Source organism: Chamaea fasciata, unplaced genomic scaffold, assembly GCF_029207755.1.
Source record: "Chamaea fasciata isolate MVZ Bird 193981 ecotype frontalis unplaced genomic scaffold, bChaFas1.0.hap1 SCAF_16, whole genome shotgun sequence".
Taxonomy (NCBI): Eukaryota; Metazoa; Chordata; class Aves; order Passeriformes; family Sylviidae; genus Chamaea; species Chamaea fasciata.
The window spans coordinates 3,951,404-3,965,975 of NW_027094101.1; the positions used below are offsets into that span (position 1 = coordinate 3,951,404).

At 44.9% G+C, this 14,572-nt stretch overlaps 1 protein-coding gene across 1 annotated transcript; it reads left to right on the top strand.

The window, feature by feature from the left end:
* The first annotated feature begins 1,281 nt into the window (after nt 1–1,281).
* On the top strand, nt 1,282–12,903 carry KDELR2 (KDEL endoplasmic reticulum protein retention receptor 2). The gene is made up of 5 exons (XM_066197811.1): nt 1,282–1,478; nt 8,022–8,122; nt 10,532–10,690; nt 11,755–12,007; nt 12,765–12,903. Exons 1-5 carry the CDS (start codon nt 1,388–1,390, stop codon nt 12,797–12,799), a joined length of 639 nt encoding a protein of 212 aa, XP_066053908.1. The 5' UTR covers nt 1,282–1,387; the 3' UTR covers nt 12,800–12,903.
* The last annotated feature ends 1,669 nt before the right edge of the window (nt 12,904–14,572 follow it).

The following is a 14,572-nucleotide window of genomic DNA, read 5'->3' on the forward strand; positions in this document are numbered from 1 at the left end:
CTTCTGTGGTGGGAAGTTCTCAGTGTATCATTTTGTAACAGTAAAGTCCTTACGCTATATCCTCAAACAGGGTGTGAAACAATGTAAACGAAGAGATTTTAAGGAAATGAGCTACCCAGCAAAGCACTACAGTTTACCTGGAATAAGCTGTTACCCATTTTCTGCAACCACTGGAAATCCTGTTGCTGGGCAGCTATTCCTATTTTTCTTTGCTATTGTTTGGATTGTTGGGTTTTTTTACAGAGAACATTGGAGAGTAATTAAGAGGAGATGCCTCTTTTGAACTGCCCATTGAACTTTGCTGGTCATGTCCTGTTTTAAGGATTAAGGACTCTGAAGAGGCAGCATGCTGACTCTCAAGGCATGATTATTGAAGAAATAATTGCTTTTTAAAATCTTTTTTCTTGGAAGTTTACACAGAATTTCACAGAATTGTTAGTGTTGGAAGGGACACCTGGAGATCACCCAGTCCAACCCTCCTGCCAAGGCAGGGTCACCTGGACCAGTGACACAGGAACATGTCCAGGTGGGTTTGGAATGTCTCCAGGGAGGAAGAATCCCTGACTGCCCTGAAGAGCCTGTCCCAGTGTTCTGCAACCCTCAATGAAAAAAAGTTCTTCCTTGTCTTGAGGTGAAACTTGTGTTTCAGTTCATGGCCATTGCTCCTTGTCCTGTCACTGGACACCACGGAAGGGTCTGGCACGCTCCTGGCACAGGGTGCCCAGTGAAGCTGTTGCTGCTCCCTCCCTGGAAATGTTCCAGGCCAGGCTGGATGGGGTCCCGAGTACCCTGCTCCAGTGAGCGGCATCCCCGCCCACGGCAGGAGATGATCCCCGAGCACCCTTCCCATCCAAACCATTCCGTGATTCCGTGACCCTCTTGGCACCCGCCGTGAGATATTTACATGTATTGATGAGATCCCCCCTCAGTCTTCTCTTCTCCAGACTAACAAGGCCCAGCCCTCGCAGTCTCCTACGAGAGACACTCCAGACCCCTCATCACCTTCACGGCCTCCGCTGGACCTTGTCTAGTAGCTGAACTAGATTTTCACACTGTTGGCCTACAAAACATAATAAAATATACAAACAACAGAATATATAGTCACTATTTCTTTTCAATATGTATATAAATATACAGATCAGCTGCTCGTCCACCACAAGCGCTGAGACCCGCACTCTCCGCCCGCCCGCGGCAGCTGCGGCGGCCCCGCCGTGAGGGCGGCGCGGCGGGGGGCGGGGCGGGGCGGGGCGGGCGCTCCCCCCGCTTCCCGGCGTGCACCGGCGCGGGGCTGCCTGGCCACGTCCCCGGGCCACGTCGCTCGGTGCCCGCTGAGCTTGCGCCATCTTCGCTCCCCGGCTCCGGCTGCGCCGCCGCCTCTGCCGCCGCCATGAACATCTTCCGCCTCACCGGGGACCTGTCCCACCTGGCGGCCATCATCATCCTGCTGCTTAAGATCTGGAAGAGCCGCTCCTGCGCGGGTGCGTGCGGAGGCCGCGGGGCGGGACTGGCCGGGCGGCTCCGGGCCGCGGAGCCCCGCGGGAGCCTCGCCGGGGCCGGGCGGCGTCGCCGCCCTGAGCTCGCCGCGGCCGCGGGGTGCTGCGATCGCCCCCGAAGGACCGCGCCCCGGGGGGAGCCCAGCGAGCCGGGGCGGAGGGGGGGGTCCCGCCTGTCTCCCTGGCCCGGGAGGCGGCCCTGGTGAAGCGGGGAAAGGCGGGGAGGGGATTGACCCCGCCGGAGCGCCCCCGGGGCGGGCGGGCCGAGCTCGGCCCGGTGAAAAGGGACGGTCGCTCCCGTCCGCGCAGGGGAGGGGGCTCTGCCCTCCTCCTGACCTCCCCGCAACTCGGCCCCCTCCAAATCCAGCGCTGGCGAAGCGGGTGAGCAGCCGGGAGAGGGAGAAGGAGGAGGCGCATCTCCGCTCCGGGGTGGGGGTGCGCCGGCGGGAGCTGCCATTCCCTGAAAGGTGTAGTGGTTGCCATTATTTGTACTTTAATCCCTGTGCACCGGCGCTCTGGCTGTGTCCGGGAGGCTCGCTCCTTCCTTACGTAACTGCCCGGCGGCAGGCGAATGAATGGGGAGGCCGGTTTGGATGGTGTGGGGGGAGGAATTCGTCCCCCGCGGGGCGGGCAGCCGCCCTCCCTTCATCCCTCCGTGCCTCCATCCCTTCCCTCGCCTGCCCTGGCCGCGCCCGGCCCCTGGGCCGCCGGTGCAGGCGCCAGCCCCGGGTTTGGTGCAGCGCCGGCCGCCGCTGACTCGCGGTTCGCGATCCCTGAAGTTTCCGCGCTCTCCCCTTCCCTCCTCGGCGGCCTCACTCTCCCCTTCTCCTTGGCTTTTGTGCAGGAATTGACCTGTGCGTTCGTGCCGCTGTTAGGGCCGGCGGAGGGTCTGCAGTGGGAAGCGGTGGGAGGGAGATTCCCGGCGGGAGCCGCGGGCCTGTGTGACGTGGCAGCGGGAGCCGCGCCGGGTCCCGGCCGGGCGAGCCCCGCTCCGCTGCCCCCCGCCGCCGCTCCCCCCGTCGGAACGGGCGTGCTCCAGTTCCTGGTGCCGCGCTCCGCTTTCCCCCGTCGGCGGAACGGTGTGGTGGTTGGAGGGAATTGCAGGCGGTTCCCATAACTGCAGCATAGCTGGTTTCTTTCAGAAAACTGGGAGTTGTTGCCGTTCAAAATGGGCATTTCCGTGCGCTGTGTGTTGTGTGGATCGGACCACCCGCCCTGGGAATACCGGGTTAGTTGTGCACGGGAGTTTGTGCGCTTGACTTTGCCTTCTCTCCACTGAGCCTCTCCTTTTGTGAGGGCGATTGTTCTTGAAATCAGTTTACCGTGTGTTGATGATAGTGTTCGAATACTGGGTTAGCACTGTTGAACAGATGTATCTGTAAAGTTTTCAGTTAAAAGCACGAAGAATTAGTTTAAGTTGTAACCTGAAATAACTGAGTTTGGGGAAATGAAAGAGGTTTACACTACAGGTGGGAGGAAGTGCAGGTGCTGTATGTTGTCATGTCAGATCACTGGCTAATCTCTTGGTAGCACAAAAAAAGGAGTAAATGAATAGTTTTGCTTTTAAAAAAGGAAACTAATAGCCTTGGCTTTAAACAGACTTGAAGTAAAAACTGTTCTTAACTTTACAAAAGAGGTCAAGCAAGTCACTCCACGGCCCACATGCAGTGGTAGTGCAGAGCTATTGTTGCTGAGGTCATGGAGAACAAGAGCACCTCCCTGATGAACTTACCTGGCTCAGGCTCTAGTGCATCACAGGAATCCTGCCTGGGTTTGGCAGGAGAGGGCCTTGCCTCCTCCAGCTCTTGTGTAGAGTTCTCTCCAGTGTTTGGGAAATGCAGTTGAGATTATAAACAGCAGGAGGTTTAATGATCTAAAAGCTGAATGTCATTTACTGTCTGAAGAAAGAAAATGAGGAATTCTATTAGAAGGCTGAAATTCAGATAGGGTTTGAGCCAAGAGATTCTTAAGTGACCTTTGGATGTGAGGTTATTTACGCAGTATAGTACAGTGTGACCTGGTCCCATCTTTCTGCTTAAAAAGTGACCTGATGGTGCTTTCCTTAACCCTCCTGTGATTGAGAATCTCTACTACTAGGGGTTTATTCATAAGAAAGCAGCCTCACACCAATCATTGGTACAGCTTTCTCCAAGACAGAAAAGTAAACAGGCCTGTATCACATAGGTGATACAGCTTTCCCCTTTCCCAAATTAGCCAGTGTCCCTGGACACAAACACATGTGCATGAGCTCTTTCAGTAGGAAATATTTGCTTAATTCGTTTTCCCGAGGGGGAAAAAAAAAGAAAAAAAAAAAAAAGAAGAAGCAGGCATGTGTTTGTCAGGGTTTGTTTCTTTGGTGTCTTCTAGTTCTGCCTGAGTCCTCAGGGGTAAATCCAGATTTATATTGCTGGGGCCTGACAAGTTTGTCTAGAATGAGAAGACTGTGAGTACCTCAAAGAAACACGAGCAAAGAATTTTACTTTTGGGGCTCTACTCCGTTCCTCCAAGTGGTTCATTGCTGTCAGTTGAGGTTTCTATTGGTGAAACCTTTGTAAATCTACATTTGCATGTGTTTGTAAAGTCATACACGACAATATAAGTAGTTACCAGTTAATGCTGAGCAGCTACAAAGAGTCTCTTTTTAGAGGGCTTTCTGCCATTTCTTCACATTGTGTGGTTATTCGAGCCGTTTATAAACTAAATAAACTTATACCTCGTGGTTATTGGTGACTAAGAGAACGAGGGCAAACCAGCTGCTACTTTACTGTGCACTTTTGAAGCAGTGCAGCCTTTGAAAATAAATAAGGGCTTCTAAGTGCAGGCTGAACTGCAGGCTGTGATCCTTGAGGAGCTGGCAAACCACATGGTGCCGACTCCTCTCTTCTGGTTGCATCTGTGTGTCTGAGGCCTTTGTTCCAGCAGAACTCCGGGGCCTGGAAAGCAGCTGGAAATGAGGGAGACAGCCTGTGCACCTCTGCTGCAACCTGCTGGTTTTTGGAGACTCATAGTCCCCATTTTCTTTCTTGAGAGGTGACTCCTCTAATAGAGGAAGATAGGTAAGGCTAGGGTCATCTGCACTTGGAAGCAGTCTGTGTTTTCTGTGTTCAAGAAACTTATTTTTTTCTTCTTCTTCTTTAGTCAATAGGTTGAGAAGAGAACAAGGGGAAAGCAAATCAAAGCGTGACTTCAGATTTTTTAGAGCTGGCAGGGAAACAATTTTTTGCAGGTCCGGTTATTTGAGTTTCCAAATTTAGAATTTGGGAAAATGTTTGCCACTCAAAATAACAGTTCAAAAATCATTAGGAAGAGCCATGGAGAATGCAGTAGCTAACTCCATTATCGACATCATGTCATAATTGGGAAATTCATGAGACTTGAGGAGTCCTGGGCTTTCAGACATTGTCCTGTTCTGACTGTATTTTCTTCCCCATTTCAAGTCAAATTACATTGTTTGCAGTGCAGATTGCTGCCTGAAAATTGATTCGTGTTTCTCTGTGCCATTTATCAAGTGTTAAAGGTGACCTGCAGTTGCAGTGCTGTCAAATTATATGCTGTATACTCTAAAAAGTAGTGTAGATAGTAAATGTGTAGTACTTCCACTAGGTAATGTAGCTGTATCTCAATTTTATGTGTCTACTGTGGGCCAGATAATATGCTAAGATGAAGACTTCTGACAGTACTTTGCTACAGACTGCTGCTAATTTGTCTGTATTTTCTCAAAAACTGCTGCTTTAGGTAGCTTTGAAATTTTTTTCTCTCTCTTTGAAGGAAAGTATTCTCTTTCTCAGTTGGAAAATTTGTCTTTAAAATTAGGTTGGGTTTTTTAAATTGGAAGCACAGGAGTCTTAATGCTGGTACTTGTTAGCAGAACCAAAGAAGTTGTGGTTCTGTGGCTGATGTGGACTTGGTACTAAATTAAACTATTTTTAAAAACTCTGTGAAGTGTCCATGGCAAAGTATGGATTGACCTTCCTTAGAAGAACTTTTGATTGTAGGTTTTTTGGCTGTGATGTGCAGTTCATAGTTGGTAAGTGCTGTACACACTCCACAGCTCGGTGCCTCCGCTCCTCCCTCTTATTCCTCACCTGAGTCGCCACAGCAAAATGAAGTTGATAAGAAAGTACTGCAGTTTCAGCTCTGCCCTCCTGCCTGGCTGTGAAAATCACCCGAATTAAAGTTTCATGCTGTGGCTTTCAGCCAAGCTGGAGCACAGAAGTTGAAGGAGTTTTTCCACGTGTGAGGATGAAACAAAATGGAGAGGTTTGGCTCTTCCAAATTTGAGCCCAGAGCTTTGGAAGAAGGCATAAAACCATTTTTATTCCGTTCAAGAACTAAGTAATATTTGTGGGAATAAAAGGAAAGGGAGAAGGATGAGAATAACATCGTTGTAGCCTCGGAGTGTTGCAGCTGCCAGCCGTGGGCCCGGGTCAGTGCTGTGACACATAAACTGCTACGTTTCCTAAAGTTTTGAAATGCATGGAAGTCATACATTTGTGTTTACCTGCTCCCTTGCCCTGTTTTTGCTCATGGTTTAGATGTTTCTCACAGTTGGCCTGTCCCTTCATAGGCCTTTGGTTTACAATTTAAACCTTGCCTAGCCTAGTCTGGCCTACTTTACTTGAAAATGAGTTTAATCTTGGGTCTTGGGTGGGTTTCAGGATTTCACAACTATTCTAAAGATTCAAAAATCGGCGAGAGTATTGAAAGCCTTAATAAAAATTACAACTTTGGGGTTGAGGAGGTGAGACTGGCAATGGCTTAGAAGAATTTGTCAAGTATATTATATGTATTTATGTCAGTATATCCAGATCCAAATTTATAGCTGTTATCAATAATTAATGTCTCTTATATGCTGGGTTTTTTTTTTTTTTTTTTGTTCCCAGTTATTTGCTAAAAGAAAATAGCATGCTAAATAATTTAGCCTAATTATATTCTTTAGTATGACGCTGTTCTGTAATCTGTCCAGGTGCATTTCTTTGTCCTGTGGATTCTGACCTTAGGACAGCTTTGCTTGCTGGGAGGTTTTATTGGCAAGTTGTGATGCCAACAAGCACACCTGGGATGAGCCCAGAGTGCTGCTCCTGCTGTCTGTGCTATGTCGTTGTAGTTCAAGAGATGTCAAATGTATTTTTTTTTCCTAAACTTTGGGAGGTGGTTTGTTTGCGAGTTCTGTGTTTGTTTGGTTTTTGTCTTTTTGGGGGGTGTTTTGTTTGTAATACTTGCAGCTTGTGTTTTACAGCTTTACAGCCTGCAGGTTGTGAGATGGTTGATGTTCCCTGTACTGTACTTGGGCCGTTCTGTAGGTGGCACATCAGGTTCACCTTGCAGACATTTCACAAACGAAAGTTACAAACACACCCCTTTCTAATTGTTACTGTTTCAACCATTCTTGTACTTTTTGGGTTAAATTCTTTCATCTGGGACAGCTTATTCCATGTTCCTTAAGCTGGAGTGAAAAAAGACTTCAATAGCCATAGCAGATTGCCTTCTGCTAATTGCTTTATGGCACTGTTAATAAAAGCCTTTCTAGAAATATCTCTGTATAAAGGGACAAGGATTTTCAGCCTTGCATCATAACCCTCTCCTACAGAGTATTTTTCCCTCTTGTTTTTTGAACGAGACTTGCATGCTTAGCTGAACAGATTCAATTATTTTCGCCCTGGATGACTGAAAACAAGAATAATTGGAATAACAAGATAGAGGCACAGAGTAGGTTGTTTTGTCCCCCTGCTGTGACACGCCACCACATCAGTATTATGGAGCAATGCTTCACCTCAGTTTTCGGGAGCTTTTAGTGACTGATTGTGCAAAGCTTTTATGCTTCTAAGTGTGCTCTAGTGCCTGAAGTGCAAACAAACGTTTTGACATTGGGGCTTTGACCTAGAATCGAAAGTTGCTTTGAAGATGCAGTGTACGTGTCTGACATTTTATCTCACTTCTCTCTCTTTTTAAAATTTTGTTTTAGTACATAATAACAAAGTGGGTTTGATTGTCTGATGTTTTTCTCACCATGTGGCCAATTGAGTCTATGAATTGAATTGCCTTATGTTTTAAAATCTATGTATTCCTCTAAAATCCTATTCTTGGTGCCAGCAGACCTACTGCTCGTCACTGGGTCTGTTCTGTCTATTGCCCTTGTGCCTTTCCAGCTATTCAGCATCTAAAGATTGTACTGAGGCATGTGACAGCCCTCTGAGAACTGAAAGCTGATGCAGCCTTGCCCAGTGATAATACAGAACAGATAGCTTGCAGGTGACATTTTTGGAGATGACGCTGCCCTGCTGTGAGTAACTTCTAAACCTTGTGTAGTGCCAGCACCTCTTCCAGTACAGGGTAATTTATGTTCACACTACTGAGCTATATGGGCCTAGAATTCTGTTTGTACAGTTTGGGAACTTGGATTCTGTCCTAATTTTGTGATCAGCTTGCTTAAAAATAAAGGATATATCCTTTCTCATCCTGGTCATCAAATGTTTTGAAGCACCTCATCACTTTCTGAATGATTAATTGTTTCCTTTATCACTTTAGGTATTTCTGGGAAAAGCCAGCTTCTGTTTGCACTGGTCTTCACTACCCGTTACCTGGACCTCTTCACTTCATTCATTTCATTGTATAACACATCTATGAAGGTAGAGTATACTGGAGAGTTAGAAAAGCTAGTGAGGTTGCATGCAGAGTGCATAATTTCATTAATAAAAGCCATTTTTAGTGGCTCACTGCACCAGAGTTCTAGATGGGCTTTGGATAAAGAATATGGAAGATGGACTCAAAATCCTGCTTTTTTTCTGCACTCTGTATGCAATTTTAAGAAACTGTTTATATCAGGACTGTGACATTTAGAACAAATGGCATTTTGGTAATTGAAAAGACAAGCTTTTGGAAAAAACGGTTCAAACAAACTGTATTTCTCAGTTGAGACATTAAAGCTGAAGTAAATCTCCTTTTATTCACTACAAGGTAAATTAGTATTCAGAATGCACTGCCGGAATTGCAGCCACTGTCTGGTCAGAGACTGATCAAAAGTTGACCAGAGTAAGCTCTAAGGAATGTAGCTTCTGTGAATTATACCCCTGCCACTTGCTCACTGAATATCAGTGAGCCTGAATTTGAGTTTGTTACTTACTCATTCCTGCAATTTCTGGTGCTGAGTACAAGAAAATAAAGCAGTAGCCTGGGAGAGGGCAGTATGTTTGTGTTCTTTTAATCCAACTCTTTTATTCTTGAATTTTCTTGATGCTTTTCAGCTTTAATTTAGAGGGTAGTACGACTTTGCCAAGAGGAAAGACTAAAATAATCAATACCACAAAATGAGTGGATGAATTAGGGAAATAATACTGAAAAATAAAATTGTGTCTTAAACGCACACTTGCTTTCTAACAAGTGAAATGTGTATGCCTAAGTTTTAATATTAACAGTATGGATTAAGAGCTGTGGGTTAAATAAAATACTCTTGAAACAGAAGCTTCTTCCATTTGTAATTTCTGATTGGAAGGTACCCTGAGGTGCACTAAAGGAGCAGGTAGGGGAATTTTGCCATTTATTTATTTATTGGTTGTGATTCAGGGCCATGACCACATCTTTGTTCTGCAGCCCTCCTAACCAGAAAAGAAATGAGTGTGGAAATACTAACTTCCAAAATGGTAGTCTCTATTTCAGTTTCAAAGGTTACTGCTTAGAAAGACTGTTGGATATAACTGGTTTTTTCAGCCCATTATTGTAGTGTCAAGATGAAGCTGCTTGAGTGTCCCAACACTATTTTGTGTTGTGTATATATATATATATATATATATATATATATATATATGAGTATATAATGTTACACAGTTGTTGAGAACTTTAGTTGAGAATTCAAGAGTTGGGATTCTTGAGATGAAGAAATCTGTAGTATTAGAAATTTGGATTCATTCACACTTTCTTAGTGTCTTCTATGACCATGCCTGCTGTGATTAGTTTACACCCATAGTAAAGGTTCTCTGTCTCCTGTCCTGGAGTTCTTTATCTCCACTCAGCCAGGGTGCTCGTGTAGCAGAGCCTTTGGATTCTGAGCTGCTTAAATACAGTATTTGTAGGATTTTGTATTTGTGAGCAGAGCATTTAATGATTAATAGCATCTGCAAACAGTGGGATTTTTAATCTGTTACTTCTCCATTGCAAAGAACCCTTTTTTAATGTGATAAATGGTTTGGAACATTTAATCTTTGTGCTGAAACTGACAGAAGCTAAAATATTTGTCTGGTCTGCAGTACTGTGTTGACTTCAGGACAATGAGCTCTGTCCTGATGATGGCAGATTGACCTTTAGAAAGTCTTAGATTCACTCTAGTTCTGTTTTCTCACCTGTAAAATGAAGCTTTTTGCTTATTCCACAGGGAACCTATAAAGTCTACTGCACTCTAACCTTTCAAAATGGTTAGACACCAGCTCTAATTGAATTCTGGTTCATTGCTTCTCTCAGTCTTGCAGGTCTTGTGGCCTGTTGGTTGGTGAAGAGCAGTGTCCAGTTGCCACTCTTCAGATTTTAGAGATGTTTACAGGTCCAAAGCAAACCAGCTAACCTGTGATATGTTAATTGGTTGTCTGAATGGGGCTTGTTGGGTATTTTTTAATTGCCACATGGGCCACACCACGCTGGCCTTTTTGAATGTAGAATGGCCCCTTCCATTATTATTGTGTGTATGCACCTGCACTTTTTTAACCTAAACGTTGGGGGCCAGTGCTTCCCCTGCAATTGCAGAACATGTGTTCCTTCTCAAATCACTTCCTTAGTTCTGGAAAGGGTCTTCACCTTTGGGCAGCCCCTTCAGCCACGGGCACGTGGTGCCTTTACAGCAACAAACCCAGCAGAGCCCAGAATCACTCATTTTGAATTATTACTCTGTTGACAAAAATTAAGCACCACCAACAGCCTGCAAAACCACGTAAACAATGCAAAGAAACAAAACAGACCACGCTTACTCCTCTTAGTGTTTATTCAGGGAGTGTGATTCAATCCTGGAACCTCAGTGGATTGTTTGGGGTTGTGTCTTTCCTTGCCCTCAGCTCATCTACATCGCCTGCTCGTACGCCACCGTGTACCTGATCTACATGAAGTTCAAGGCCACCTACGATGGGAACCACGACACCTTCCGAGTGGAGTTCCTGATAGTTCCTGTTGGTGGGCTCTCTTTTCTTGTCAATCATGACTTCTCTCCACTGGAGGTGAGTTGATTGTCGGCAGGAAATGATTTTTTTCTTCTTTTTGCTAAAATATTTAACATGTGAGGATGAGCATTTTTAGCCTGACCAGTGAATGGTTGAAGGGTGTCTGTGTTTAGTAGGTTCAGGCTGATCCTTTCCTCCGTGAATCTGTGTGGTGCAGATGTCTGTGCAAATTTAAGGCACCTCAGGAGACCAGCATTGTTATCAGCATTGATTATTTTACTAAGCAGAACACTGTGTTTTTCCCAGTACACTTTGACGACTGTATTAATTCAGAATTCCTTTTGTTCTGTTTGTTAAAGAAATCCCCAGGAATGCAGCTTGTGAATAGTTGGTGCCACCTGGTGAAAACAAAAGGAATTATACTACTACTTAAATTTTACAGAATTGCAAATAGTCTCGACTATTAAAAAGAATTGCATTATATTTTAAATGCAGCTGTGTGTTTAATTGCAGAAAAATTAAATTAAAAATGTAATTATGGAGAGTTCAAACAGGTAATTTTTCCTACAAAATAGAGAGTAACTCTAGATTGTTGTTTTACATGGGCTGAGCTGCATTTTTATATTGGAATTAATATTATACAGAGTAAAGGAATTTGAATTGCAACACTTCTAGGCACATTTTAATTTTTTTTCTGTGTTGACTCCCTCTTTAAACAAATAGATAAAAAATGGAAGAACATTTTTGGGGGGGGAAGGGAGTTCATCTTCCCTGCAGCTTTCACGGCATGGACTCTGTAAGCTGCATTTCGTGCTAATGTGAACTGGATGCACACAGGTTCCCTCACAAGTAAACCTGTGTGTGCCAGATCAGCAGAGAGCTGGTTTGGAGAGTCTGCTGTCTGCCAGGAGAGTTCCCTCCTCCCATCCTCTGGTTGGTTATGAAGCTTTCACTTAGTTTTTCCTGTAGCAGGGAAAGTTTGCCAAAATCTCTACCTGTATGAATAGGTATTCATCCATAACATTGTTAGAGAGTAAAAAGTCAAGCCAAGCCAAATGTTTTCTGTCCTGCTGTTATCAGTAAGACAGTTGAATATACCTGTGGGGTTTTTTTCCTTTCAGATACTGTGGACCTTCTCCATCTATCTTGAATCAGTTGCTATTCTCCCTCAACTTTTTATGATCAGCAAAACTGGGGAAGCAGAGACCATCACTACCCACTATCTTTTCTTCCTGGGTCTGTACCGTGCCTTGTACTTAGTCAACTGGATTTGGCGCTACTACTTTGAGGGATTCTTTGACCTCATAGCTGTTGTTGCTGGTGTGGTCCAGACCGTTCTGTACTGTGACTTCTTCTATTTGTATGTTACAAAAGGTAAGTCATGCAGAAACTTCCAGCGTCAGGTTGTGGAATGTGGCAGTTAACAGGTTCATAGGGATCTGCCACATCAGCATTACGAGCTCATTAATTCTGTGTGCAAATTAGTTCTGAAATATCCTTAATTTATCAAGTACATTTTCTGCTAGTGTGGGGCATTTCTGAGGATTTTTTTGGGGGTATGGGTAAATGGTTTGATGAACTTTTGGAAAAAACTTAAGTATGGCTAAATATATATTGCTGTTGCCTTCCATGGATCAGTGTGATCCTCCTGCTTCCCCTGACCATGTACACTGTTACATGCAGATCCCATGCTTATAGACACCTTTCTCAGTGGTTCAAATACCTGTGTAAGAGTTGAAAGCGTTTTGGATGTTTCTGTTTATGCTGAGTTAAGAGGCGGACACTTTTGCTGGGTGCATTAATAATTCTGCCCTTACTCACACTTCATCTTCCATCGTGTAACCACAAAGCTGCGTGGGGCTCTTTTATTTTAATCATAATTCTTAAGAAGCTGTGGTGAGGGGCTGTGAGGATAAAAAGTGGGAACCCCAGGGTGCCACGAGAGAGCAGTTGTTAATTCTAGTTTTACCAGTATGGATTAAAGAGGGAGAGGCAGCCTGGGGGGACTGTCTGCAGTTGGACCCATTTGGTGTGAAAGGTTTTGGTCCCTTTGACATTTTAACAGTGTGTGCTTCTCCTGCATCACAACTTTGTTTGGCTGACTCTTTTCTTTCCCACTTTTTCCTTGCAGTTCTCAAGGGAAAGAAGCTCAGTTTGCCAGCGTAAGTGCCAAAACATCACCAGCATCTGTCCTTTTGGATGCTTGGACAGAACAATCCTTATCACAAGCAAAGGTGAAGATGCTTGAGACAGAAAGTCAGAAACACAGCTCTTTATAGTGCAGGTAGTCATCAGCGGCTCTGTAAGAACGGAGGAAAAACAACCAGCAGATTTCTGTTTGATGCATCTTGCCTTTATCTTTTTTATTACTATGTATAAAGATTTTTTACATAAAGAAACTTATACTGTATTAATAAATTCAGTGTATGGTTTCAATTGGAATAGTTCCAAAAGTGAGATTTTTGTGAGATTGTTTATGACCAGGAACAAGTGCAAACGGTTTTTTTTTTAATTTTCAAGATTTTCTTTGAAATGACTGATTTTTTTTTCTTTTTTTTTTTTTTTTTTTCAGTGCACAAATATGTGCATCCTTGATGGATGGTAGTCATCTGTTCTTTCCCTTTGATTCAGTTTTCATTCCACTATATTTATTTTTTTTTTCCAAAAGGCGAATATATGTCAACTCTAAATCCGAAACCACCAATGTTTGATGTGATGTGCTGGTGCCCAGTCTTTGTGCCATCTGCTGACATGGAGTTCCTTATTCAAAATACAAGTTGGTGCTAGAAGGGGAGCAGTCACATTTTGTAGTTGTTCCTCTTCTAAAACAGACCGATGGCAAGAGGGCAGTGAGGAAATCACTTGGGGCCACAAGGACGGGCTCTTTCCTGTTCTGCCATGATGTCTGCGGAGGTGATCCCAATAATGAAAGCACTTGGCAGCCCAGGTTGTGAGGGGTAAGAGATGCAATTGTGTTTAATTAGTGGCAAATGTTTGTGAGTGTGTTGTTTGTTCAGGACGAGGAGGTTGAATATCTTGGATGTCCAGCCCTGCTCCACCATTGCAGCTGTAGGAATGGGAGGCTTGTAAGTTGTTGATTACAGAAATCTGTGGGTGATCATTTTAAACAATATCTACATTTTCTTATTAATGAATGCTTTATAAGCAACTTCCATGTTTCAGCTTCAAGTGGTTTTCGATGTCACTTTTGGACAATATTTTTTTTATAAACTTTTCAGAATCAGCAGCACCAGTTACCATTCTTCATCCTTTAAATGATTCCCTTTTTTTACTGAGCTGTTGCATGATTTATCCTGTGTTACCATCCTCAATAAACACTTTATGAAATGGTGAAAACATTTTGGGGGTTTTTTTCATTTTTTCCTTCTCGAACATGAAAGTTTTCAGTTTGTCTGGGGCTGGATAAAAAGTTGTGGTGAGGATGAGTTGCTTAATGTCATTGCTGTATTGAAATAAAAAGTTTTTAAGGCTCTGAGGGGTGTTATCTCTGACGGAAGCAATGATGGCTGAGCTCTGCTTGTTTAGTAAGAGCTCAAGTCTTCAGCCTGGTGCAGAGGAGGGCTTGGTGCTTGCAGGTGTTTATCTTCAACTTAATTTGCCATCATTAGCTCGGTAGTGAGCGCTGGTTCTCATTCCTGAGCCCAGCTGCGCGGTGTCCGTGTGCAGCCGCGGTGCTGCCGTCCTGTGCCCAGTCCGTCCCTGTGCGGGTAGCGGAGCCCGGCAGCCCGCTGGGACCCGCCAGTCGTTCTGTGACGTCATCCAGCGACCCCCGTTGGAGTATTCTTCCGGGGTGACCTGACGTCACTGGGCTGACGTCACGGCTCCATCCCGCCCCGCGAGCGGGCTCCGCCCGCCGGGGCCTCACCGCGCACGCGCCCTGGGCGCCGCCGCCCTTCCCGCCGCCCCGCGCGCTCGGCC

Coding starts and splice junctions, on each gene's coding strand:
- KDELR2 (XM_066197811.1), top strand. CDS start 1,388: ATGAACATCTTCCGCCTCACCGGGGACCTGTCCCACCTGGCGGCCATC. Junction 8,123..10,531: donor TGTATAACACATCTATGAAG/GTAGAGTATACT, acceptor CCTTGCCCTCAG/CTCATCTACATCGCCTGCTC. Junction 10,691..11,754: donor ATGACTTCTCTCCACTGGAG/GTGAGTTGATTG, acceptor TTTTCCTTTCAG/ATACTGTGGACCTTCTCCAT.